Source organism: Notothenia rossii, assembly GCF_949606895.1.
Source record: "Notothenia rossii genome assembly, chromosome: 6".
Lineage (NCBI taxonomy): Eukaryota > Metazoa > Chordata > Actinopteri > Perciformes > Nototheniidae > Notothenia > Notothenia rossii.
The window spans coordinates 45,899,278-45,925,789 of record NC_136909.1 but is presented as its reverse complement, the minus strand read 5'-3'; the positions used below and the strand labels follow the sequence as shown (position 1 = coordinate 45,925,789).

The 26,512-nt window shown below is 39.3% G+C and overlaps 2 protein-coding genes across 10 annotated transcripts in view; one reads left to right on the top strand and one right to left on the bottom strand.

The window, feature by feature from the left end:
* LOC307044843 (uncharacterized protein) overlaps window positions 1-10,953 on the top strand; it is a 50,192-nt gene extending 39,239 nt beyond the window's left edge. For 2 of the 7 annotated variants that reach the window (XM_079690258.1, XM_079690264.1), the window contains exon 11: window positions 75-10,953. The gene's annotated coding sequence lies outside the window, so the exon portion shown is untranslated. The remainder of the gene's footprint in view (window positions 1-74) is intronic. The other 5 variants (XM_079690260.1, XM_079690263.1, XM_079690262.1 and 2 more) reach the window with 5 other exon arrangements.
* LOC307044842 (uncharacterized protein) overlaps window positions 1-16,737 on the bottom strand; it is a 45,150-nt gene extending 28,413 nt beyond the window's left edge. The window contains exons 1-14 of one of the 3 annotated variants that reach the window (XM_079690255.1): window positions 16,696-16,737; window positions 15,678-15,969; window positions 15,388-15,475; window positions 14,933-15,007; window positions 14,246-14,630; window positions 13,919-14,019; window positions 13,458-13,686; window positions 13,156-13,334; window positions 12,898-12,991; window positions 12,693-12,802; window positions 12,290-12,415; window positions 12,023-12,137; window positions 11,847-11,909; window positions 11,494-11,548 (exon numbers count right to left, since the gene is read on the bottom strand). In XM_079690255.1, coding sequence (XP_079546381.1) covers window positions 11,494-11,548; window positions 11,847-11,909; window positions 12,023-12,137; window positions 12,290-12,415; window positions 12,693-12,802; window positions 12,898-12,991; window positions 13,156-13,334; window positions 13,458-13,541 — 826 coding nt within the window. In that variant the 5' untranslated portion in view covers window positions 13,542-13,686; window positions 13,919-14,019; window positions 14,246-14,630; ... (2 more) ...; window positions 15,678-15,969; window positions 16,696-16,737. The remainder of the gene's footprint in view (window positions 1-11,493; window positions 11,549-11,846; window positions 11,910-12,022; window positions 12,138-12,289; window positions 12,416-12,692; window positions 12,803-12,897; window positions 12,992-13,155; window positions 13,335-13,457; window positions 13,687-13,918; window positions 14,020-14,245; window positions 14,631-14,932; window positions 15,008-15,387; window positions 15,476-15,677; window positions 15,970-16,695) is intronic. The other 2 variants (XM_079690256.1, XM_079690257.1) reach the window with 2 other exon arrangements.
* Between the last annotated feature and the right edge of the window lie 9,775 nt (window positions 16,738-26,512).

The following is a 26,512-nucleotide window of genomic DNA, read 5'->3' as shown; positions in this document are numbered from 1 at the left end:
AACTAATGCATATGAAATTATCTTGTGGCACATGCAATGATCTTATGGTTGTTTTTATTCATTGTGTTTTTCAGTGGGAGAAAATGGGAAGACACCTGGGAGCCTGCCAGTCAATTCAGTGTAATTTGAGTGTGTGTGTGTGTGTGTGTGTGTGTGTGTGTGTGTGTGTGTGTGTGTGTGTGTGTGTGTGTGAAAATACTGATTTGTTTTATTAAAACATTTCCCTTTTTGCAACATGGAGTCAAATGCTTCAATATTGTGTCATGAGACACGACTACACCACATTTCAAATAGATATAACCCATGAAATAATATTATAAATATTTAGGGATTGAGATTGTGAAATCTAACAAGTACCTTTGTGTTAATCTGAACAATAAACTGGACTGGTCGGATGACTGCTGCTATCTACAAGAATAGACAGAGCAGACTGTATCTGCTGAGGAGACAGGTATTTTGGAGTGCAGGGGGCACTACTTCAGACCTTCCATGACTCTGTGATGGCATAAGCAATCTTTTATGGTCTGGTCTGCTGGGGCTGCAACATCTCGGCTGCTGTCAGGAAAGTTACATGTAGTTTGGTAACAGCACCAGAATGGACAAGGTGTGCAGACACAGGAGAGCCGAGTCAAGGGTAAAGGAGCTTTGCATTAATTGTATTTATATTGACCCGAATGGTCTACAGCAGGGCTATTCAATTAGTTTGTAATGGGGGCCGGTTGATGAAAATGATCCAAAGCAAGGGGCCGGGAAAAAAATGGCTTGAAATATGAGCAATCATATTAAGAGCTTCAGATACAGTAAATACTACAGCAGGTCACCCTTGAAAAAGAGATCAATGATCTCAATGGGATTCACCTGCATAAATAAAGGTATGAAATGAAATGACTACAACAGCATAGTGGAGTGCATATACTTTGTTTAATTAAATCAAACATAGCCCCAAGGCCTTTATAAATGGCAAGTTCAGAACTCAGTACATGTGAAGCTAATATAACCATCAACATCATTAGATTTACATTAAATGATCGAATAATTCACACAAAATAGCAATTTAGGGCCATACACAAACAACAGTGCATATTATGGTATAATAACAATAAAGACAAGTGAGCCATACCACATCAATTGATTAATTAAAAGCAAAAACAATTATCAAAAGACTTGTATTAATTACCAAACCACAACACACAGCCTTTTAAAACTCAAACCTTTTTTGATTAACATAGTGATAACTGACATATAGTATGCAACCAACTTGGCAGATATATGCCATCTAATGAGAGAAATGGCATTTTTTCGATTTAGCAAGAGCAGGGAAGTCGGGAGTATACGTTGTCATGGCAATACGCATACAGTGATGCAGATGCTGGTCAGTGAGGGATGCTCGATTATTAGTTTTTATGGCATTCATGTGTGAGAATGCCGATTCCCACGTGTAAGTTGAGCCAAACATTGTAAAGACAAAAAGTGCAAGACCCCTTGAATGAGGGAATTTCTCATGGCTGACTTCATGAGTCCAGAACTTTTCAGAACCTGCCAGCTGAAATGACTGTCGCAGGACATCTGATGACTGAATGTCAATGAGTTCGAGTTGTAAAGACGCCTCATTTAATGTCACAATCAGCTCCTTTGCTTTCAGTGCAAACTCCCCCTCTACATCCACAGAGAAAGGGTCCTTCACAAATCTCATCACTTCAGTCGGGAGACTGAAATGTTCAAACCTTGCGGCAAAGTTGGTTTTCAATGCGTCCATAAATCCAGTCATCACCTCAGTGATTTGTAAACCTGCAGTGCGCAGTGTTGGAAAATGGAGCATTTTGCCTGGACATAAATCCGCAAAAAAAAGTGTGAGCTTTTTTGAAACGCATGGAGTCTCTCTACAAGTTGTGTAACCATTTTATCTCTGCCCTGCAGCTCCATTGAGTTGGTTCAGATGTTGGAAAATGTCGCTCAAAAACCAAACAGCAGCGTAAAACTCATCATTCTCTATCAGACACAGAAAGGCGTTGGCTTTTTTATGTTTTGAATTGCGGAGAAACGCCATGATCTCCTCCTTAAGTTCACAAAATCGTTTCAAGACGTTTCCTTTGCTTAGCCATCTAATGTCACTGTGCATGAGCAAATCATTATATCGAGCTGACATGTCTGACAACATCTGGCGGAAAAGGCGGTGCTGTAAACTGTAGTTACAACGAATAAAGTTAATAATCGCCATGACAGAGTCCATTGTGTTTTTTAACCCACCACTCAGTTTTGCGCACAGGAGGCTTTGGTGGATGAGGCAATGAAGCGATCTCAGCTGTGGAGCCTGAAGTATTATTTGAATTATTTGAAGTATTAAAGTAACGTGTTATGGCAGGAAAGTTAAATCTGGTATATTCATTTTAATGTCACCTTATATAGAATGTGTGTTAAACTTGTGATTTCTGCATTGAGTGACTTCTGCCTAGCAGATACCAAGAAGAGGCCCCTAGGGTCTCTCTGTTAATTATCAATAGTCCTTGCAATTAACAGGGGAAGTCCCAGATACATTTTCAGATATAAGGCAGTTAAAGTCTTGTAGAATTAATGATTTATCTCCTACACATCCTGCAGGCCTTGAGACTTGGGTCACACAGCAGTAAACAAGATAAACGTCCTTTTGAGCTTATCAATAAAATGTATTCATTCCTAGTAAGCTGACTTTGGGGTGAAGGGAAGTTCAGGGAAGCCATTAAGCCACAAGAACAATTAACTTATGTTGGTTGACTGATGCGGTGACTGTCATGGGACGATGGCGTTTGGATATTTACAAATATGGCTTTCATAGAGAAAAACAGGTGACTGTTGTGTGATAAGATACATGATACGATGTTTGTGTGTGTTGAAGATGTTTAGGGGGAATGAGTATGTGTCCTGTCAAAGAGTCCTCTGTCATGACTCCAAATCATTGATTGGGGGATCTGCCTGAGGGAAGAGGGACAAACCAACCTGATCTCACCAGAATGCGTGACTCCTCCACGACTCCTTAACACCGCATTGCGTGGTGGAGTCACGGAATCTTTTATATTTGCGTGTCGGCACCACGCAAACAACCCCAATGTAAAGTGAATGAGGCTCGTTTGTCGTGGTGCACACACGCATTTCTAAAACGTCCTGCAGTGAGCTTTTTATTCTATAAAACGTTTTTTAAATCTACTTTATAGCTTGTAGTAACTCACGGGAGGCTTCTTTTATTTTATTTGTATTCATAATAATTTTTATTTTTCGTCAGAATGTATTATGGTGCATTATTTACCAATGTTTGTTCTGTAAAAATGGTGCATTTTTATTAAATTAGTTATTTTTTAAGGAAGGCCAGAGCTTCAGCTGTGTCAACTAGATTGTTCCCTTTAGTTTGCGTTATTTAAAAGACAATTACATTCGCTTGACGGCAGTGACGTAGCCACGTGACGTTGCCCACGATCACGTCACTTTCATTCATTTCATCTCACAACGGACTACAGTAAGTATCTAAAATCAAGGGGAGTTTATTTCTTTAAAACACGAAATGATATTCCAATGTAGCACAGTCTCTATAGCGTTTCATTCCTGGATATTATGTTGAGTTTTGTAGTGTGTTTAGCTTTTTTACATTAGGCTACGCGCAAGCTAGCGGCCACGTTCAGCTAGCCTCCGGCTTTCCGGTCAAAGTTTGTAGCTGGATAGCATTTATAGTTTATACAGCTGGATAGCATTTATAGTTTATACAGCTAAATGACATTAGCTGTCCCCGGCACAGTTGGATAGTGAAGGTGCCTGTTAGAAAAATATGTTTAAATGCTTGTATTTGCCCATGTGTTGTAAAGACAGTGTTCAACACAGAGTTGTAATAGTGGAATCGGCGATGGAGTGGAACAAAAATGTGGACCTGGAGTTTTTCCAGAGGATTTGACTGGCCAGTGGGGACATTGGGATTGTTACATTGTACAATTAAAATATATAGTAGAAGATATAAGATATATAAATTATACTAAATTATTATTGCATAATAGAGTAATGCACAGATTAATTATTATTGCACTCTCTTCATTTTGTGTATTGTTTGTATATTCTGTCTGTATTGTTTGTATGCCATGTCCCCCATATTAAAAGAATATGCACAGTATAAATTATACTAAATTATTATTGCATAATAGAGTAATGCACAGATGTTACTGTTATTCTAAATAATCCTAATCATGTTTTTATTTTTCCTGTTTTACAGCTGCTTTACAACTCTATATCACCAACACACACATATCCACACACACACACACACACACACACACACACACACACACACACACACACACACACACACACACACACACACACACACACACACACACACACACACACACACACACACACACACACACACACACACACACACACACACACACACACACACACACACACACACACACACACACACACACACACACACACACACACACACACACACACACACACACACACACACACATAAAACCAACAGCACTTTTAAGAGCCACTCTCTCTCTCACTGTCTCTCTTTCAATCACTCTCTCACCTTCTCTTTTTCAATCACTCTCTCTCACTTTCTCTTTTAATCACTCACTCTCTCACTCCTACAAATGGCTGGAGGGTCCCAAAAAAAGACCTGCCCAAGCTGTAGGCAAAGTATTTACTGTGGTAATAAAATCTGCCCAGTATGTAACCATACACAGCCCAAAAATGTGAGACTGAAAAAGAAAATAGAAAAATTCCAAAGCCAGCAGCAGCAGTGGTTGTCATCAATGACAAAAAACCGAATCAAGTTCCACGTTATTGATGACACCGCCATTCTGGAATGTAGTTTACAGAATTATCTGATTCACCAAAAGTGTGAAAAGTAGTTTTATTACTTTGTCAGAGGATTATAAATTAACTGGTATTGCACAGTATTAATTGTATCATTAAAGGTAGGGTATGTAAGTTTGAGAAACCAGCTCGAGTCAGAGTCCTGCATCGGGTCGGGTATCCGCGGGTACCCGACGGGTGACTCGCAAAAAAGATGATTTGCGGGTGGTATTTTTTCAAACGCTTTTTTCCGGGTTCGGTTCTGGGTAAAACAAAGATGATGCGGGTCGGGTTGCGGGTGTTGCATAATAAATATATTTAAATAATAATAATTTAGTTTAATGTTTAAATCCTCAGACCTCTCCCCCGCGGGACCGAGCATAATCATAACCTCTGCAGCGCATCTATCTGCTGCTGAGCGCGCCACATTCTGAAAGGTTGAGGGGAAGCTCTCTAGCGGAGAATACAGCATTTTCAATAACTCTTCCTCAAGAGCGAAATCCAACGTCTGGGAGGCTTTTGGTGTCCTCCTAGATGCAGAAAATAACCAACATCCCAGGCTTTTTGAGCCAAATATGCAACTGCGTGTGTTAATAATTGCACGTTTTCACTGCTTATATATATGCGGGTTCGGGTCGGGTTGCGGATCTTGTGCCGGCGGGTCGGGTCGGGTTGCGGAACTAATTGGCAATATGTGCGAGTAGCGGGGCGGGTTCGGTATTGCACGTCGCGGGTGCGGGGCGGGAGCGGGTCTTGAAAATCAGACCCGTGCAGGACTCTGGCTCGAGTGCGCTAGGATTTGAAAATACAAAGCCGTAAAAAATCTGCCACTTCCTTACAGAGCTCCTCCTCCAACACACACGAACGCGCACATGACCAATGAGGGCACGAGATAAGTTTGTGCACAGATGGAAGGCTGACAGGCACGTAGTCCGTCCAGTTATACAGCCGGGCCGGCTAAAATAATTAGTCATGCTCTTTACAGTACTACGGCTTCCACAGATGAATTTTTTGTATGGATCTTTTGTCAAAACACTTCGGACATTCATAGCTATCGGGATGTTAAGAGCATTCAATGGAATATAACAAAAAGTGTATCTCGAGCCGGTTTCTCAAGCTTTAATGAGAATATAATTCATGATTAATGATTTTCAAACAGCATGAACTATTATGTGTTGGAAGTTTATGAAATGTCTCATAAGTTAAAAATCCCAAATGTATTCAACAAAACATTATGAACAAATCATTGTTTTTATTATGATGCCAGGATATTAGTGTAGATGATTTATTTTGATGCTACTTCAGGGCAAGCTTGCAGATAAATTCAACAAATGTAAACAACAGTTTTGTGTATTTATCTAATTGATCTCTCTACCTCTCAACAATTACTTTCCCAGATGGAAAAGTTGCATGCCCTTGGCTTGAAGCCCATGCTGCTGTTGGCGTATCCCCCTAGCAAGAGGGTGTCATCTAAAACCAAGGTGTTGATGCTCACGCATGCCCAGCTGACCACATACGCCAAGACATGCCTCGAAAATGTGGAGGTCATCTACAATCTGCTGGTTGCAGGTGAGATTGCATTTATTTAATAACCATCTGCACGAGTCACTCATGCATATATTGACTATCTGTTATACAATGTGTGGTGTTGATTTGTCCTGTTTATTTCAAAGCAACAAAGAGAGTCATTTTAAAGAGCTGGGGTCTCATTTATAACTGTTATGTATGCACAAAACAGGGCTTGAAAGAGGTGTATGCCACTTCCCATGCAAAAGTTGTAATCTATATATTTTTTTTAATTGACAGAAGATTATGGTGACAGGGGAAATTGTCTATGCATATTGTGAGGTGGTGAATTGAAGCCAGATTGTATAAATACATGTTATAAGCATCATTATACATATAACCTCTCACATATTTAATTTCAGTTAATATCACACGTTTCTTAAAGATCCTACATTCAAACCATCAGTGTTATTTTTGCATATGCTTGTGAGCCATAACTAATTCTATAAGCATCTTTCAATTGTAAAAGAAGTAAGCCAACTCAAATCTCAAATCAAATTCCACTTAGTATTTCATCAGCACTGTCTCGCCATCACATTCCCCACCATCGGAGCGCAGAGGAGATGGTTGAAACAGTATAGTACTGACACTCGTGGTCAGTTGTGGAGCGCACCACAGCTGATGAAAAAAATCCAAGATAACATGAAATATCAGTAAACAATAGCAGAACAGATGCAAGTACCAGACTGTGTCTCCAATGCGTTCTGTGGTGCACAAAGAGCGCACTGAAGACACTCCGGCCCCCACACACGTCTTCTCAAGTGACCTGACCCAGCACATCTTTCCCACCTACACATATGGATAGCAAAGTCTAGAAATAAAGCCAGTGACAGCTCTCGCACAATCTCACATATGAGTCCTAATTATATTGCAGGCCAAAACTTAAATAAATACATTTTGTTCACTTATCAAACTTCCATTTTCCAATGATAACCCAGTGTGGGGGATACCATTGACTTTTGCAAATATTGAAGCGATCAGTTTGATTGCTGTAAACATTTATAAATATTTATAAACATACTCAATCAATTTGACTTTTTTTACAGTTTAGCTTGATTAGGGTTGCCTTTTTTTGCATGTTTTGCACATTGGCCTAATTTCATATTTTATAATGTATGTGTGTGTATTCCATGTTCCTGTTTTCAAACATTCAATATTCAAAGGTATTATTGTCATATGCACCGCTACAGCGTAGTTGTTGGAAATGACAATCTTAACTCCAAGGCTCCTCCAACAATGCAGCATACAAATAGTACAAGAAGAAATAAAATAGTGCAAGAAGGAACTAGTCCAACAACGTAGGTACAAAACTAACATGCAGGAATAAGTCAAATATATACATCTAAAATAGAATAAGATGAAACAGAAAGTAAAATGAAATACTAATATGGGGAGTAGGGATGTGCATCTCCATCACTGAGGCCGATGAGATGCGCATCTCGATAGGTTGCCAACGATACGATACATTAACGATACGATACATTAACGATACATTTGAAACACCAAGCGATGCGATACGATACGATTCACCCCTGTTGGGATACAGTTCGATACGATTTTATTCAACATTATGCGATGAGGGGATTTTATATGAATGAATCGTTTTTTTACTGATGCAAAGACGCTACAATCGATGCATCGCGAGTTCAACCCAAACTATAGCCGATGTGCACTCTTTCAACCGGTGCACTCGCATCTTGAACGTTTATGCCGGTGCACCGATGCGAATTGGTGAATCTTAACATCCCTAATGGGTAGGCATGAATGAAATGGTTGTATAAACAGATGTGGATATGTATAAATATATATGAACAGATAACTAACCAATGCAACATTTTGGTATTATAAATAATAAATAAATAAATATGTTGGCTTTTAAACAGATTTGTACTGCAAACTCAGGGACAACACTCAACCCAGATCAAGAAGAGACCCCTGACACACCAACACCACCCCAAGACCCACCCAACCCAACCGATAGCTATATCTTACATTTGGTGCCATGTGATCAGCAACCAGGGGAAACAGCAGACCCACCACCACACCAGGCTCCCATCACCCACCCACCACCACACCAGGCTCCCATCACCCACCCACCACCACACCAGGAACCATCACACCAAATCCCACCAATGCGGCAGCAACGTAAAAGAACCATCAAAATGAAAGGTATGTTTAGCTTGTATTCTACTCATTTAGATGCCACATAAGCATCAGTAAGTTAATGTTGCGATTTTTGTAGACGTTCCAAACATTGATTTATGAAAGGCCGGACTCATATTTGCCTTCAAATGTTATGCATGTATGCTATATTAATGTTTAGCACACATGCAGATTTTGGAGTTAAAACAAAGACACAACAGAGTAACCTGTATGTATGTTGTCTGATAAGCTGAAGTCACATTCATTAAAACCTTTATATACTTTATAATTTAATAGAAAGCTTGCACATCATTGCTTAATGTAATATAGTGCTACAGAGCCCAAGTCCCAGTGTAATGAATATAAGACTAAAACATATCCACTCAGTAGCAAGCAATGTAAGATGTAATCAGTCCATTAGCAGACACAGCAGCATCCCGAAGGAATGGCAGAGAAGCTAAGATTTTGAATAAAACCATGTGTAGACTCTGAAACTTCTGTGATTTCTCAGTAGGAAACACTAAATGTGCTTATGTCACACAGTGGAAATGTTTGTGCATTCTGAGTTGAGCCCTATACAAAACATACTTTACCTGTTAATAATGTATTCCATACAATTACAGATTACTCTCACAACCAACTCGAGGTGTTCCCTGTCCGCAAAATAATAAAGACAAGGAACCGAAAAGTAGGATAATGATGACCTGGATGACAGTGTTTGCTGTTGGATAACTTTTCTGAATGTGTATAGCAATTACTTTATCTTACTTTGAAGGAATGCTGTTGTCCAATTCACAATATTAAGCTATTTGTGTAAACATTCTGTAAATCCCTCTAGTCGGTCAGACTTCTTTTTTCATGACTATATTTTTAAATATATGCAAACTATTTGAACAATACATATATCATAAGTACTTGTGAAAGTTCAACGTTCAAATAACATACAGATGTACAATCTCTTTGTCTGCCTGCCACAGGGGGGACGGAGCACCTTTACCAGTGGGAGCCCTGCACCATTTGGTATGTTAATTTGCTTTTGTACAATTAAATCTATGTGTGCTGTTAACATTTGTGGTAATTGTTGGCACGCCATTATCTTAGGTGGCATTTGTTAAAGAAAAATGCAAAAAGTTCTGCTGTCTGTAGCACCAGCTATACACAAGTTCATTAATCTACAGATGTGCAAATCAACAACAGTGACAATCAAGTGGTGAAACCGTAAACTACAACAAAGGGTAATATATCAGTACCCTATTATTGGGCAGATCAAATTGTAACGTAACAAACGCATCATGATATCATTTCCCCAAGGGGATCTATAGACTGTTTGTTATCTATCAAATGCTATTTGATCCCTTATCTTGGAATACAATGTGCCTGTTGGAGGAATTGTTATTCACTTGAAATGTTCTGCTGTAAGGCTCTAGGGATGCAATGATTTTACATTTTGATGTTATGATAATAGTCTGAGGAAATATCACCTTTGTCAGGGTTTTACAATTATTACACTAAGGATGGATGAATGTGTTCTTATAATTCGAGGTTTTATAGGATCTTTCCACAACATTTTGGCATTTTCAGCTGCTGTGCCTATTTACCTTTATTAACCCGATTAACCAGTTTTCCATATTTGTCAATGAGCAACAGTTGCTGTAAGGAACCTTAACGTAGCATAATGTAGTTGTTTAGAAAGTGAGAACAAAAACACTCAGTGTAGCTGAACTGTTAAAAGTGACATTGGTTAAAGGTGGGGTAGGTAAGTTTGAGAAACCGGCCTGAGATACACTTTTTTTATATTCCATGGAATGCTCTTAACATCCCGATAGCAATGAATATCTAAAGTGCTTTGACAAAAAATCCATACAAAAATATCATCTGTGGAAGGCGTAGTACTGTAAAAAGCACGACCAATCATCTGAGCCGGCCCGGCTAAAATAACTGGATGGCCTACCTGCCTGTCAGCCTTCCATCACAAACTTATCTCGTGCCCTCATTGGTCATGTGCGTGTTCGTGTGTGTTGGAGGAGAGGCTCTGTAAGGCAGTGGCAGATTTTTTCCTGCTGTGTATTTTCAAATCCTAGCGCACTCGAGCCGGTTTCTCAAACTTACATACCCCACCTTTAATCACTGCATCCATACACTGGAATACCAAATACTTCATACAACACTGCCCTTGTCTTCAAAAGTTTATAAAACAGTATAAGAATGTTACAGTAGCCTAATGAAAATCGATTGAATGTGTATTACTGCTCACTAATTCTTCTTCACCCTCCCTTTATTTTTATTTTTTTTCAGTGGTATGTCCTGGCCTCCATCCTGGCAAGCAGCCTGATTCCCACCCCATGCAAATCCCAATGCAATGCAAATAAAAATGTTTTGGTGTTTGTATGTAATTAAAGTGCAACAGTTTAACAACTGCAACAGACTTACATTGTTTTTGACTTGAAGTATCTGTATGCATTGTTTTATGGCCACTGGCAATTAATTTCACAGGTGAATTGCATATTGATGTAAAATGAAGCTCAGCGCAAGTTCTTTCAGGAAGACTAGGTATATATATATATATATATACATTCACTCCGCAGCTGCATATAATCAGCTCATCACAGGCGTTGTCTTTAACATATTACATTTCACCTCATTCTCCAGCAGCCAATCAACGTGCTACAGCCAAACTTTAAAATGGCAGTCAGCTGTTATTTCAGGTGTTCATGCTGCCGCCCGCCTCCCCCCCATCCACCTCCTCTCATCACATCCACTGCCAGGAGAGCTAATCCAAAGACCTCATCACATCCCCTCTTCATCCCATCTCCTCATCAAATCCAGATCTTCAGCATCATCACCAGTGTCTAGACCCCGGGGGGGGGGGGTTCCCTATATGCTTAATGTTTTTAAGGAGGGAACTCTCTGTAAAATACTTATCAGGGCTGCCTTATCACAGTGTGTAGTGTTAATACCAACCTGCTTTTGTCATGTATTTTGTGACCAGAGCTGCCCTGGAGAGAAAGCTGTTCACCTATAATGAATGTTACAATTAATGTTCGGTCACCATCACATAACAATATCACCTACACATCATAGATCTTGAACTGGATGGTTTAAGAGAAAACTTGTGTACTGACTTCCTACAATATGCATGCATTTAGTGTTGCTGAACATATGAGCTGTCTATCTTTCATTTGAACTCAGACATAAAGGATATGCTTGAAACTAATCAACAGGCTTGTCACTGAGATGACACATACATATTTGTACTGCTTTCTATTAAGACTTATTGTATCCATACAGTTACAATAATGCCATTAATAACATACCTGCTCTACTTCCTCTCCCACTGTGTTTCCTGCTCCGTCCTGACTTCTGCCACCCCATCTCACCTGCAACACAGCGCAAGTAGTGTTATGTAGCATTTCTTTAGAAGTGTTTGATATCCAATAAGGCATGCCATGCACAACTTTCAAAAATCCTTTGCATTAAAGATGTTATTTACCTCGCATTTCGTTGTATGGGCTTTAGCATGCATCACTCTAAGAAATGGCGTCATTTCGGTCAACGGCAGAAGCTCTGGTAATCCCCTGGCTATTTTGTTAAGGTATAGCCAGTACCTAAGAAGCAGGAGCAGCATTTTGTGATTGAGTGTTACAAAGATAAACTTTTAATTGACATGACAACAATATCAACAACATCTAAAATGACTGCTGAGGCATAGGCCATTTTAAACATTGTTGTGGATGTGCAATATGACAGTGAGGATTACCTGCATGTTATATCCATACAGAAGAAGTCAACATTTGCCTTCTTGGACATCTCTTTTTGGAGAAACATTGGGTAAGCGTATATTTCTCCACGGAAGTGGTTCAGTCCTCGTAAGAGAAACCCATGTCTGATTAATCAGAAGAAAATCTAGTTGTTAATAATAAACTGACACAGCAAGGCCTGGCTTAAGCACTCATCTCTGTCATCTACAGTAGGTGGCTATAACAACAAATATCACTTGGATGCTACAAATGATGGATAAATTCCGCTTCACCATCAAAAGTGTTTAATGGTTCCAATTCTTACAAAGACTTAGACTTGGATTGCTATTAAAACTGAAATAATGAGACCAGACTCAAGAACCAAACACATATACTCACACAGACACACTTACAAATACATACCTGCAAACTGCCACTTGAATGCCCTCCTCGTCTATCTGGGCACCAGACTTTTTTGACATCTGTCTGCCAGCGGTGAATTTGGCAGTACCACAGACGGCACTGTCCTTTCCCTATAAAGTCAGTTTATTACACACAAGTTTTGACATATACAAAAAAGAACACCACATATGTAACTGCAACTATCATAATAATAAAAAAAAAGTACACTTTTCATGTTGCCTCTGACAAGGTCAACAAATGTTGCGACTTCCTCGTCCTTGGCCAGGAACAAACCCTCATAGATTGGCGGCTCCTCAGTCCTGTCCATGATAAGTTAACATACAAGTCAATAATAAAAATCACAAAGCACTACATTACTATGATTTGTTTTAATTTCTGTTATGGCTACTCAAAGACAACCCCAAGGGCTACTATTTGTATTAGCGTTGTGTTCTTTATCATTTTCATTAATACCTATACCTACCCTTTTGACTTGGAAAAGCGGTAATGCTTGCGGTTTCCATCACAGCAGACAGCCAACATGTCTGGAGAACATGCTGGACAAACAAAGTGATGGACCTGGCACATATCCTCTTGTTTGTACTGACAGAAGCAAAACTCCAAGAAGCTTCGCTGAAATGTATCAGCACAGATACTACCTGTCTGTATATTGATTTTAAAAAAGTGGATTCGTAATTATTTTGAAAGCAATGCCAACAATTAATGATATGGTATACAGTAATATATTTTTTTTTGTATGTTTCCGTGTGATTCAGGCAGATTTACCCGTCCAGCTTGAACAGATCTGTGCTCCAACATTTTCAGAAATGCCTGCCTGGACATGGCTGGTGCTGTCACCTTCATGTGCATGAGGTGAACACATCATATTTGTAAAGCGTCTGGCAGCTGGTGCTAGCTGGCCAGTACCGATACAAAAGCAGGTCTTTAACCTCAGGAGTCCATTCTGCAGAGCAGGATGGACAGGATTTCCGAGGCAAGCAGACATTGTATCGTCCTGTGAACAAATGGACAAAGTAAAGATATTTCGGTAATCAAACTGTGAGTTTGCCTTAAAATATTGTATTTAATACATAGATGTGCATATATGATGTATTAGCTATTTGACATGGCATTTGGATGTTGTCTGAAAATGACCAGGTGATAAAAATCTTTGCGTTGCACAAAGTGGTAAAATTCTGCTGTACAATACTACTTGTACAAAAAGAAGGGCTTTCAGAACAACATACCGTTGATGGTGACCACAGAAATATGCTTCCAAGGAGTAACTGTGACGTCATCAGAGCATTCACAGATTGACCTTGGAGTATAGGAACAGGCAGTTGACATACTGCAATATAGAAAATAAGTTAGGAAGGTTGTATTTACAGTTTTTCCTTAATTCTCCAGATTATCAAGATATTCAATAAAATGTTGCATCATTTCCACATATCTTGCAGCCCTAATCAAAACCAATCATACTTTTTTCAATCAGCTAGGTACACTTCCCATTCACACTTAATTTTGGGAACTACACTATAATGGGACATTGTAATGTAATGTTAATCTTTACATACTTTGTTCACAAAACTGAGGCTGGCCATTTTCATCCACCACAGCAGTTGTAGGGGGAATGGGCTCCAGAAATCCATTGAACACAGCCTCTCTGTCATGGAAGATATTTCTCTTGTGGGCCTCCATGTCACAGGTTGCACAGAGGAACTCCATGTCCAGTGGAACATAGTCCAGGCACCTAAGTCGCTTCTTCTGCACAGCATCTGTGGCACTTCTGAATGGCTATTCTCTCAGCTGAGAGTTTTGCATTAAAAAGCATTGGCCTAGCAGTTTTCATTCTCACATCTGTGAGAAGCTGCCTTTGTGCCCAAGCAGAAACCGTTCCGTCTGTTGCCCCCAGAACCTGGACTGCAGTTAGGGTGTCCCTTAACTCTTGGAGATGTGTTTCTAAAAAATAAAACAGCTGTTAAGCCGCCACCCTAAAACTGGTATGATGGATATTAAGGTAGTATACTGAAACACTTTTGAGTTGGAAAAATATATGCGGACTAATAATAGCAACATGCTATGAATCATCATATGCATCCAAAGCAATATTAGCAAGTGATACTTATACCAAATATGCATTCACTTGTCATGAAACAGTCAACACTCAATACTTTATTATGATTAACTAGATGAGTATAAAAATGCAAAAATTGGGAAAAACTGTAGTGCCAGTCAACTGCTGTTATAATCAATATACTCACCAAGACTACCAAACTCTTGATGTTCTAGCTGAAGGCCTTCCTCATGCACAGGATCGTCTCTTCTGGCTTGTGAAGCTGCAGAGACAGTCATTTTTGCTTAACCCTTCAATCAATCTAAAATTACACCAATTCATTGTAATATGAAAATGCTCTGTAGGGACTGCAGGTAATGAAACTAAGAACATATTACCACAGCATCACAATGACAATTTACATTTGCCATACTTTTATCCAAATCGAGGTACACATGTTCAAAAATACAACACAAGCGAGGATTATCAGTCACAGGCTCTTACAATATCTTGATTTAATTTGAAAATGTTTTAAACATTGCAACAGATTTCTCAAGAGGTATCTTTAAATTACATAATTTCATACTGTGTACACCAAAATAACTTTGTTATGAATGATCTTTATTCTTAGACTTAGAAATCATGATATAGTAAAGAACAAACCTGATGCGGAGCGTTGTGTTTCCCGTTGTCTCTCACGTCTGCTTGTGACCACTGGATTAGAAAGGGGTCTCTTCCTGCTTTTTCTTTTCTTTTTCGGAGGGATGGATTTTTCAGAGGTTGAGATCAACAACAAAGGTGTAATACAACATAAGACAGCAGCTCTTATATTTGAGCAATTATTTAACGGTTGCATAAAAAGGTCTAACAGACCCTTTACATTACATCAATAAAAAGCAATAACAATGATTATATTACAGACTTGGATATTTGCTTATCATGAAAAGCCTCACCCTGGCCTCATGGAGAAGAGCCTCGCTAACCAATGCAGCCATGTGCAACGTGGCCTCATTGGGATCCTCAAAGACCCTCACTTCAGGGTTGAGGGACATGGCATACAAAGAGAGAGTGAGTGATTAAAAGAGAAAGTGAGAGATCTATTGAAAAAGAGAAGGTGAGAGAGTGATTGAAAGAGAAAGTGAGAGAGTGATAGAAAGAGAGACAGTGAGAGAGAGAGTGGCTCTTAAAAGTGCCGTTGGTTTTATATGTGTGTGTGTGTGTTGGTGATATCGAGTTGTAAAGAAGCTGTAAAACAGGAAAAATAAAAACATGATTAGGATTATTTAGAATAACAGTAACATCTGTTTATTAGTCTATTATGCAATAATAATTTAGTATAATTTATACTGTGCATATTGTTATATTATGAGGGACATGGCATACAAACAATACAGACACAATATACAAACAATACACAAAATGAAGGGAGTGCAATAATAATTAATCTGTGCATTACTCTATTATGCAATAAAAATGTATTATAATTTATATATCTTATATCTTCTACTATATATTTTAATTATACAATGTAACAATCCCAATGTCCCCACTGGCCAGTCAAATCCTCTGGAAAAACTCCAGGTCCACATTTTTGTTCCACTCCATCGCCGATTCCACTATTACAACTCTGTGATGAACACTGTCTTTCCAACACATGGGCAAATACAAGCATTTAAACATATTTTTCTAGCAGGCGCCTCCACTATCCAACCGTGCCGGGGACAGCTAATGTTATTTAGCTGTATAAACTATAAATGCTATCCAGCTACAAACTTTGACCGGAAAGCCGGAGGCTAGCTGAACGTGGCCGCTAGCTTGCGCGTACCCTATTGTAAAAGCTAAACACACTACAAAACTCAACATAATATCCAGGAATGAAACGCTATAGAGACTGTGCTACAGTGGAATAAATAAAAGCAATATCATTTCCTGTTTTAAAGAAATAAACTCCCCTTGATTTTAGATACTTACTGTAGTCCGTTGTGAGATGAAATGAATGAAAGTGACGTGATCGTGGGCAACGTCACGTGGCTACGTCACTGCCGTCAAGCGCGACATAACGTTGCCGTGGTAACGACGGCATCTTCTTCTGGTTTATCGTTGTTATAAAAAAAAATTTTATTATTACTATTAATGATCAAATATGAATGTAATTGTCTTTTAAATAACGTAAACTAAAGGGAACAATCTATTTGACACAGCTGAAGCTCTGGCCTTCCTTAAAAAATAACTAATTTAATAAAAATGCACCGTTTTTTGAGAACAAACATTGGTAAATAATGCACCATAATACATTCTGACGAAAAATAAAAATTATTATGAATACAAATAAAATAAAAGAAGCCTCCCATGAGTTACTACAAGCTATAAAGTAGATTTTTAAAACGTTTTATAGAATAAAAAGCTCACTGCAGGACGTTGTAGAAATGCGTGTGTGCACCACGACAAACGAGCCTCATTCACTTTACATTGGGGTTGTTTGCGTGGTGCCGACACGCAAATATAAAAGATTCCGTGACTCCACCACGCAATGCGGTGTTAAGGAGTCGTGGAGGAGTCACGCATTCTGGTGAGATCAGGTTGGGATAAACACACACACACACACACACACACACACACGCACACACGCACACACGCACAGAAGCAACATGGAATCAACAACTGCGGGCTTACTACCTGGGATCCCGCCCAAAAGGGAAACCGACCAATGGAACACTGCCAACTCACTGTCTAGCTCGCTCAGAAGTGAACTCTGTGTATAAATGTTGTGATCATTTTGAAGATCGGCGCTCGATATTGGGATTGGCTTCTCGGATCCTGACCAGAGCGGACACACGTGCTGAGACTGAGTAGACGGAGATAGGAGTGAACGTTGAAGTGAGTGCGAGATTGAGAGCAGCTGGTGGAATGGCTTCTTTGAGTCCTGGAGAGGAGGATATGGAAAGTGCATCTGAAGGAGGATGGAATGAAGTAAGGAAAAAGACTTCAAGAAAGAAGATTGACATGTCAAGTGACAGTCTTAGTGAATCTGATTCATAGAATGAATTGAGGAAAGTAAAGAAAAGGATTGAGAATGAAGAGTGGAAAGTGATTGTGGAGTTTGGTGAGCAATCCGCAGCTAAGCTACATCCAGTGGCCCTGACTAAAGCAATTCACAAAGAAATTGGATCGATAAAACAAGCAAGATTTCTGAGCAAAGGACGGATGTTGGTTGAGTTGATTAATGCAAGACAACAGGAAAAGTTACTGAAAATGAAGACCCTGAATGAAGTTCGAATTAAATGCCATGTTCCTGGAGCAAATCGGAAAATACTTGGAGTTATCAGTGGAGTTCCCATAGAAATAGGCATAGAAGAACTCAAGAAGGAAATTAAAGGGGGGAAAGTGACTGTAGTAAAGCGTCTTCCTACTAGGTATCAAGGTAAGATAGTGGATAGTTTGTCTGTTCTTCTTCAGTTTGAAGAAACAATGCAACAGAAGATAATGATCGGTTGCATGAGCTTTCCAGTAAGAGAATTCATCCCTAAACCTCTGCGGTGCTTTAAGTGCCAAAGGTTTGGGCATGTGGCAGACAAGTGCAAAGCAACTAAGCCCAGGTGTCCAACATGTGCGGGGGAACATGAATATGGTAGTTGTACTGCAGGTGCTAAGGTGAAATGTTGTAACTGTGGTGGGGAACATAGTGCTGCGTATCAGGGCTGTGAAGTGCAGAAAAAGGCCAAGGAGGTGCAGAGATACAAAGTGCAAAATAAAGTCTCATATGCTGAAGCAACAGAAAAGGTTTCACTAAACATAGCTAGGAAATCCCAAGTAGCATCAAGTATTTTCTCTTCAAAAGATTTTCCCAAACTCCCAAAGGCAAAGGAAAGCCCCACAAAGTGTTCACATAAGTGTGTGATAGGAGAGGATGCATTGATTGTTAATAAGTACAAGTTTGTGGCCTTTATTGGAAAAGTGGTGAATGTTGCGTTACAACAGACAAAAAAGAGGTCAAGACTGAAAACAATAGTGGAGGCAGCAGGTGAATTTTTGGGGATAAAGGATATAACCGTTGAAATGATACATGAGATGCTAGCCACCAATAATGATGATTCACAGATTGAGTAGATGAATGGTTTTTCTCATTCTGCAATGGAATGCTAGAAGCCTTATTGCAAATGGACAAGAATTCAAGACCTATATATCAGTTAAAAGAAAAACCAGACGTTATTTGTATTCAAGAAACATGGCTGAAGACTCATTTGGACTTCATAATTGGGGGATATACTGCTATAAGACAAGATAGAAATGATGGCCAGGGAGGGGGATGTGCAATCTTTATCAGAGAAGTCATGTCTTATAGTAAGCTAACTTTTAAGAACAGTCATGATTTAGAAATATTGGGTGTAGAAGTTTGGATTAATAAAAGGAAAATTAGTGTCCTGAATTTTTATAATCCATGTAATAAACTCAGAATAGAGGAATTAGACAGTCTTTGCCAAGGAAATGAAATAATATGGTGTGGTGATTTTAATGCACATAATACAATGTGGGGAGGGAGATCAACAGATTACAACGGACAGGTGGTGGAGGACTTAATGGAGACAAAGGAATTAGTTTGTTTAAATAATGGGCAAGGTACAAGGATCAATTTTAGAGATGGAACAGAGTCTGCGATCGACCTAACTCTTGTAACAAGTGAATTAGCTTCTGGTAGCAGTTGGGAAGTATTGACAAATAACAGTATTTGGAGTGATCATCTTCCAATTATAATCAAGTTTAATATAAGTCATGTGGTTGAGCTAGACGGTATCATGAGATGGACTTTTTCTAAAGCAAATTGGGAGATGTTTGCTAAATTGTGCGATAATGAATTGGATCAGATTGATATGGCAGAAAGTATTGATGAAATAAATGAGCAATTTACTTCAAATATAATTAAAAGCGCTAATCAAACTATTGGGAATAAAACTGGGAAACTTGGTAAATGTGTTAAGATGGTACCGTGGTGGAACAAAGACTGTAATGATGCAATCCGAAACAAAATCAGGCTGTTTGGAAAGCTAAGAAAGACACATTCATTACATAATTTATTAGAATATAAAAAGGCACAGGCTCAGGTAAGGAACATTGTTAAAAGAGCAAAAAGTGAGTGTTGGAGAGGATTCTGTTCAAGTATTGGGAGAACTACACCATTAGATAAAGTATGGGGAATGATTAAGAAGATGAGGGGAATAAGACATCAGAGTAACCTGCCAGTATTAGAGATTGGAGGGGAAGTTGCCACTGGTGCTTTGGAGAAGGCAGAAATTCTAGCTGAAAATTGTCAAAGTTCATTCTTCGGAAAATTTGACAGAAGAAGGTAAGATCAGGAGGCAGGAAGTGTTAGATGAGCATCCTAATGTATATGAAGAAAGACATTCGTCGCAGAGTGTTGTAAATATACCTTTCTCTATTCAAGAGTTGAGAAGAGCATTAAGTAAGTGTAAAATGACTGCTCCTGGGAAAGATAATGTATGTTATATAATGTTGACCAAATTAAGTGATTTTGCCTTAGGAAAGCTGCTGGAGATGTACAATAAGATCTGGGAGAAAGGGAAGCTGCCAATAATATGGAAAGAGTCAGTCATTATTCCTATTAGGAAACCTGGGAAAGATCCAACCAGTCCAGGCAGTTATAGACCTATAGCTCTGACATCACACTTGTGTAAAGTTATGGAAAGAATGATAACAGAAAGGCTAACATACTACATTGAGAAAAATGAACTAATGACTCCTTATCAGAGTGGGTTTAGAAGAGGGCGGAGTACTTTAGATCCACTGCTGTGCCTGGAGTCTGAAGTCAGGAAAGCCCAAGCGAACAAGGAGTGTGTTGTAGCTGTATTCTTTGATGTGGAAAAAGCTTACGATATGATGTGGAAGGAAGGATTATTAATAAAACTGGACATTATGGGTCTGGGAGGTAATGTATATAATTGGATTATGGATTTTTTGTTTGGCCGTGCCATCAGAGTCCGAGTTGGCAAGTCATATTCTCGAAGGCATGAAGTTGAAAATGGAACCCCGCAGGGGAGTGTCATCAGTCCTCTTTTATTTTCTATCATGATCAATGATATATATATATACACAAGTAGGATCTGATATTGGTAAGTCACTTTTTGCAGATGATGGAGCTATTTGGAAAAGGGGCAGAAATGTAAAATATATTGTAGCTAAGATTCAGGAAGCCATTAGGGAAATTGGAAGCTGGTCTCTGACATGGGGGTTTAGATTGTCGGTGGAAAAACTGAAACTTTATTTTTTACGAGGAAAAGGATAGGGGAGGAGGTTAGGTTAAAACTTTATGGACAAGATCTAAAGAAAGTGAAGACATTTAAATTTCTGGGAATATGGTTGGACGAGAGAGTCACATGGAGTACTCACATTGATAAAGTCGTAGATAAATGTAAAAGGGTTTTAAATGTTATGAGGTGCTTGGCAGGCACTAAGTGGGGGGCTGATAAAGCTGCTTTGAGGAACGTATACACAGCCTTAATTAGATCAGCCATAGAATACGGACTAATAGTGTATGGGTCAGCTGCATACTCTTCTCTTCAAAAATTAGATAGAGTCCAGGCACAAGCACTAAGGATATGCTGTGGGGCAGTAAGATCTACACCAGTGTCGGCACTTCAGGTAGAGGTCGGAGAAGTACCTATTTCTTTGAGGAAAAGCAGTTAATTGTTAATTACTGGGCAAATCTACAGGGCCATAAAGATACTCACCCTACTAAACAAACTGTACAAACAAGTTGGGAAAGTAACAAAATAAAAAAAGAAAGTTTTTGTTTTTGTGTTTCGGAAATATGTAAGGAATTCAAAGTTAAGGAATGGAATATTAGTCCGACGGTGTTGTTATCAGCTGTTCCACCATGGTTGCTACCTTAACCTATAGTAGATTTATCACTATTGAAACGGGTACATTCAATGAAAAACAAATTCAATGTACAGGCTTATGTGAACACTGTTCTACATGAACAATATGGGCACTTTATAAAAATATTTACTGATGGATCCAAAAATCCAGAAAATGGTCTAACGAGTTGTGCATTTTATGTTCCTGAGTTAAAAGTCAAAGTGGGAAAGCGTACAAGTGATCACATTGCAGTATATACAGTAGAGATGATGGCTATCTCTCTAGCACTTCAGTGGGTAGAGGAAATACAGCCAATGCGAGTGGTCATTTGCTCTGACTCCAGTGCAGCTCTGGAGAGTATAGACAACTTCTCTTCAGAATGTCGTCAGGATATTTTACATGAAATTTTACAAAGCATGTTTAGGTTAGTTCATCTGGGAATTGTTCAATTTGTGTGGGTTCCAGCGCATGTGGGCATTAGAGGGAATGAAGTAGTGGATCAACTGGCAAAATGTGGTTTGAAAGCAAACCAGATTGATATTATGGTACCCATCAGTAGAGCAGAAGTCAAATCTTTTACCAAAGTGGTTATCAAGCAACAATGGCAAAAACTATGGGACAGTAACACCAAAGGAAGACATTTATATCAGATACAAAGGGAAGTAGGAACAGGAAGCACTTGGGGGAGTAGTAGAAGAGAACAGAGCATTAACAGCAGGATAAAATTGGGACACTCTGGACTAAACTCATCACTGCATCTGATTGGAAAACATCCAAATGGCAATTGTGATGGTTGCCAACAACCAGAGACAATACATCATGTATTTTTTAGCTGCCCGGACTATAACAGACAAAGATTCATTCTGAAAACTGCACTGGAACAACTCAACATCAAGGACATGGATTTCAAGGCAATATTTGAAAGTAAATCAAGAAATGAAGCAAACAAGCTGATCTTCAAATTCCTCAAAAGCACTGGTCTGAAGACAAGGATTTAGTATGAACATTTAATAACTAAACAGTAGGTGGCGATATATGCTCCAAGTGGAAGCGATTCGCCATTAAAGAAAAGAAGAAGAAGAAGATCGGCGCTCGCTCGGGTTGCTCGGGCCAGAGCTTTCGACAACCAGGAAGTAACCAGTCGGAGAAGGAAGTGAAGTCGGAGACGCGTGACAGAAAGCTCAGAGAGAATCAGAAAACTCGGATACATACAGAAACGGTAGCATTGGACTGTTATTTTTTGGCGGATTTGCATAAACTGTACATAGAGTGTTTCATCATGTCAACCAGCTCAGATGGTAGCCAAAGAGACGATATGGAATGGATGATATCCAAAGCTGCGAGGAAGAAAAGATCTTTGAAAGAAAGAGATAGTTCAGAAAGAGCTAGAAGGTGGTCGGGTGAAGCCGACAAGGCTAATCAAAGCAAAAAATCAAAAATCAGTCAAAGTGTCAGCCAAGCAATGTTGGATAAAGAACTAGAACACGAGTGGAAAGTTGTAATAGAATTCAATCAGGATGGTGGGCATTACCACCCGATTAAACTTACCAAAGCAATGGAAAAAGAGATTGGAAAAATTAAATTTGCTAAATTCATGAACAACAAGCGGGTTTTGATACATGCCAATAACAAACAGCAGCAGGAAAAGATTCTGGGAATGAACTCACTGAATGGGGAGAGAATGAAGGCGCATGTACCAGGAGCAATGGCAAAACTGAGAGGAGTAATTTCAGGAGTACCATTGGACATTTCAGTGGAAGATATTAAAAGTGAAGTAAAAGGAGGTAAAGTAGTGGAAGTCACAAGGCTTAAAAGCAAACGGGATGGCACATTCAAAGAAACATTATCAGTTCTCATTCAGTTTGAGAGAACATTACCTAAGGCAGTACAAATGGGATATTTGAACTTCACTGTTAGGGAGTACATTCCCAAACCTCTCAGGTGTTACGCATGTCAACGAATGGGGTACACAGCGCAGCAGTGTAAAGGGCAGCTAAGGTGTGCGAGATGCGGAGGAAAACATGAGTATGGAAAATGTGAAAAGGATGCAAAGGTTAAATGTTGTAACTGCGGAGGAGATCACAGTGCTGCGTTTGGAGGATGTGAAGTGCAGAGAGAGGCCAGAGAGGTGCAGAGGGTTAAGATTACAAACAAAGTTTCATACGCAGAAGCAATAAAGAAAGTAAGGGGAACAATAACAATCAATAAGACCCCTAGTGTAATGGAGCAGAGCATTACAATACAAAATGGCAGGAACACACCAAAAAGTAATCTTCAAATCCAACCCCACAGCGCCACCAAGAGTAAAGAGGATGATGATGTTCTAGGAGTGAAAAAGGTGAATTTTGTGGTATTCATATGCCATACTGTAAATGTTGCATTACAGTTAAAAAAGAAAAGTGATAGAATCAAAGCCATTGTGGAGGCAGCTGGAAAATTCCTAGACATGAAAGATATTAAAGCAGATCAGATGCATGCAATGTTAGCTATAAATGGAGCTTGGGAAAATGAAAATCAGGATGAGGGTTAGATCCTTAATCATGGTTCTGCACATACTACAGTGGAACGCAAGAAGCCTCATAGCTAATGGTCAAGAATTCAAGAAATATATATATATGAGCTAGAGGTGGTCCCTGAGGTAATATGTGTGCAAGAAACCTGGTTACGACCTCAATTAGACTTTGTCATTCCAGGATTTAGCTGTATAAGGCATGATAGAGCTAAGTCAAAATGGTGGAGGGTGTGCCACGTTTCTCAAAGATGGTGTGGTATATAGGGAGGTGCAATCTCCTGATGATATAGAGTGTATTATAGTGGAAATTTGCAACCCTAGGAAACAAGATAACATTAGGATAATCAATTTATACAACCCATGTAAAAATCTAACCACTGATATATTTAAAGAAATAGCAGGCAATAAACATAGGAAGGAAGTTTGGTGTGGTGATTTCAATGCACACAACAGTCTATGGGGCAGCAACCATACAGATAGTAACGGAAATATAGTGGAAGAAATGCTGGAGGAAAGAACACTAGTATGCCTTAATGATGGACATGGCACAAGAGTAGATGTACACAGGGGGAAAGTCTCATGCCTGGATCTGACATTAGTGTCAAACTGTTTGGTTCATACATGCGAATGGTTTGTTTTGAATAGCTCCACTGTAGGAAGTGACCATTATCCAGTGCTTACTAAAATGAATACTAATGTATATATGCAGGAAGGAGGTGTAATAACCAGGTGGTGCTTTGCTAAAGCTGATTGGGGGAAATGTAGGATATGGTGTGAGGAGTCGGTACACCTGCTAACATCAGAGGGAAGCATAGAGGTCATTACAAGCCAAATAACGCAACATATACTGAATGCAGCAGAGAACAGTATACCCAAAACAACAATCAAGGGTAGGAAGAAAGTGGTGCCATGGTGGAATGAGGAATGCAGCAGGGCTATTAAAGAGCGAAATAATGCATTTAGAGAATTAAAGAAAAACATGACGCAAAATAATGTTATAGAGTTTCAAAGGAAAGGGGCATCTGCTCGAAGGACAATTAAATATACAAAAAAGAGAACATGGAGAGAATTTTGTTCTACCATTGGCAGAGGAGTTAAATTAGGTGATGTCTGGTCCATGTTTAAGCGGATGAGTGGGAAAAGGAAATCCATTAAAATTCCAGCCTTGGTGGATGGGGAGAGGCTGGCAGTGACAGATAAAGAGAAGGCAGATATGTTAGGAAGGACACTTGCAGCAGTACATAGTGGGGAGCATCTCAGTGATATGCATAGGCAGCAAAAACAGCAGTTACTAGCAGAGAATGAAAACGTGAAGGAGAAGAGACAGGATAATAGGTCGGCTCTGGACGTGGAATTTACAATGTCAGAACTCAAAATAGTCTTACAAGGTACAGGATATACAGCCCCAGGACAAGACCAGCTATGCTATGCTATGTTTAGACAATTACCTATGGAAACTATGAAAATGGTGTTGAGTCTTTTCAATAAAATCTGGAGAGAAGGAGATATGCCAAGTGTGTGGAAAACATCAATCGTGCTACCATTCAATAAGCCAGTGAAAGATACAGCTAACCCTAGTAACTACAGACCAATAGCTCTTACATCACACCTATGTAAATGGATGGAAAAGATCATTGTCCGTAGGCTCTCACATGTACTGGAACAGAAAGGGCTGCTGAGTAGTTTTCAGAGCGGATTTCGTAAAGGGCGTTCCACAATAGATGCGCTAGTAAGAGTGAGTAACGATGTGGAAAAAACATTGAAAATGAAAGAGATAATGGCAATAGTGTACTTTGACATTGAAAAGGCGTATGACTCTATGTGGAGGGATGGGTTACTGATCAAATTGGGTAGAATGGGTATTGGAGGGAGAATGTACAATTGGGTAAGGGCCTTTTTAACAGACAGGACATTTAGAGTAAAGGTTGGAGCAGATATTTCCAACTATTTTGAAATAGAAAATGGTATTCCCCAAGGGAGTGCAGTCAGTCCAATATTATTTAACATCATGATTAATGATATATTTACATGCTTAGACACATGCATACAATCGGCTCTGTACGCAGATGATGGGGCTATTTGGATGAGGGGAAGAAATGCCCCATACGTAATGGAGAATATAGCTAGAGCGATTACAAAAGTGGAGAGGTGGTCATATAACTGGGGATTCAAAATGTCAGAAAGCAAGTCATGCTACATGGTATTTACAAACAAACGCAAGATTGATGGCCAACAGCTAACACTATATGAGCGTCCAATGACAAAGGTGAATGAGTTCAAATACCTAGGACTGTGGTTTGATAGCAAATACACATGGAAAATGCATATTAATCAAGTGGAAACAAAATGCAAAAAAGTATTACATTTATTGCGAGCTGTAGCTGGATGCAACTGGGGCGCAGA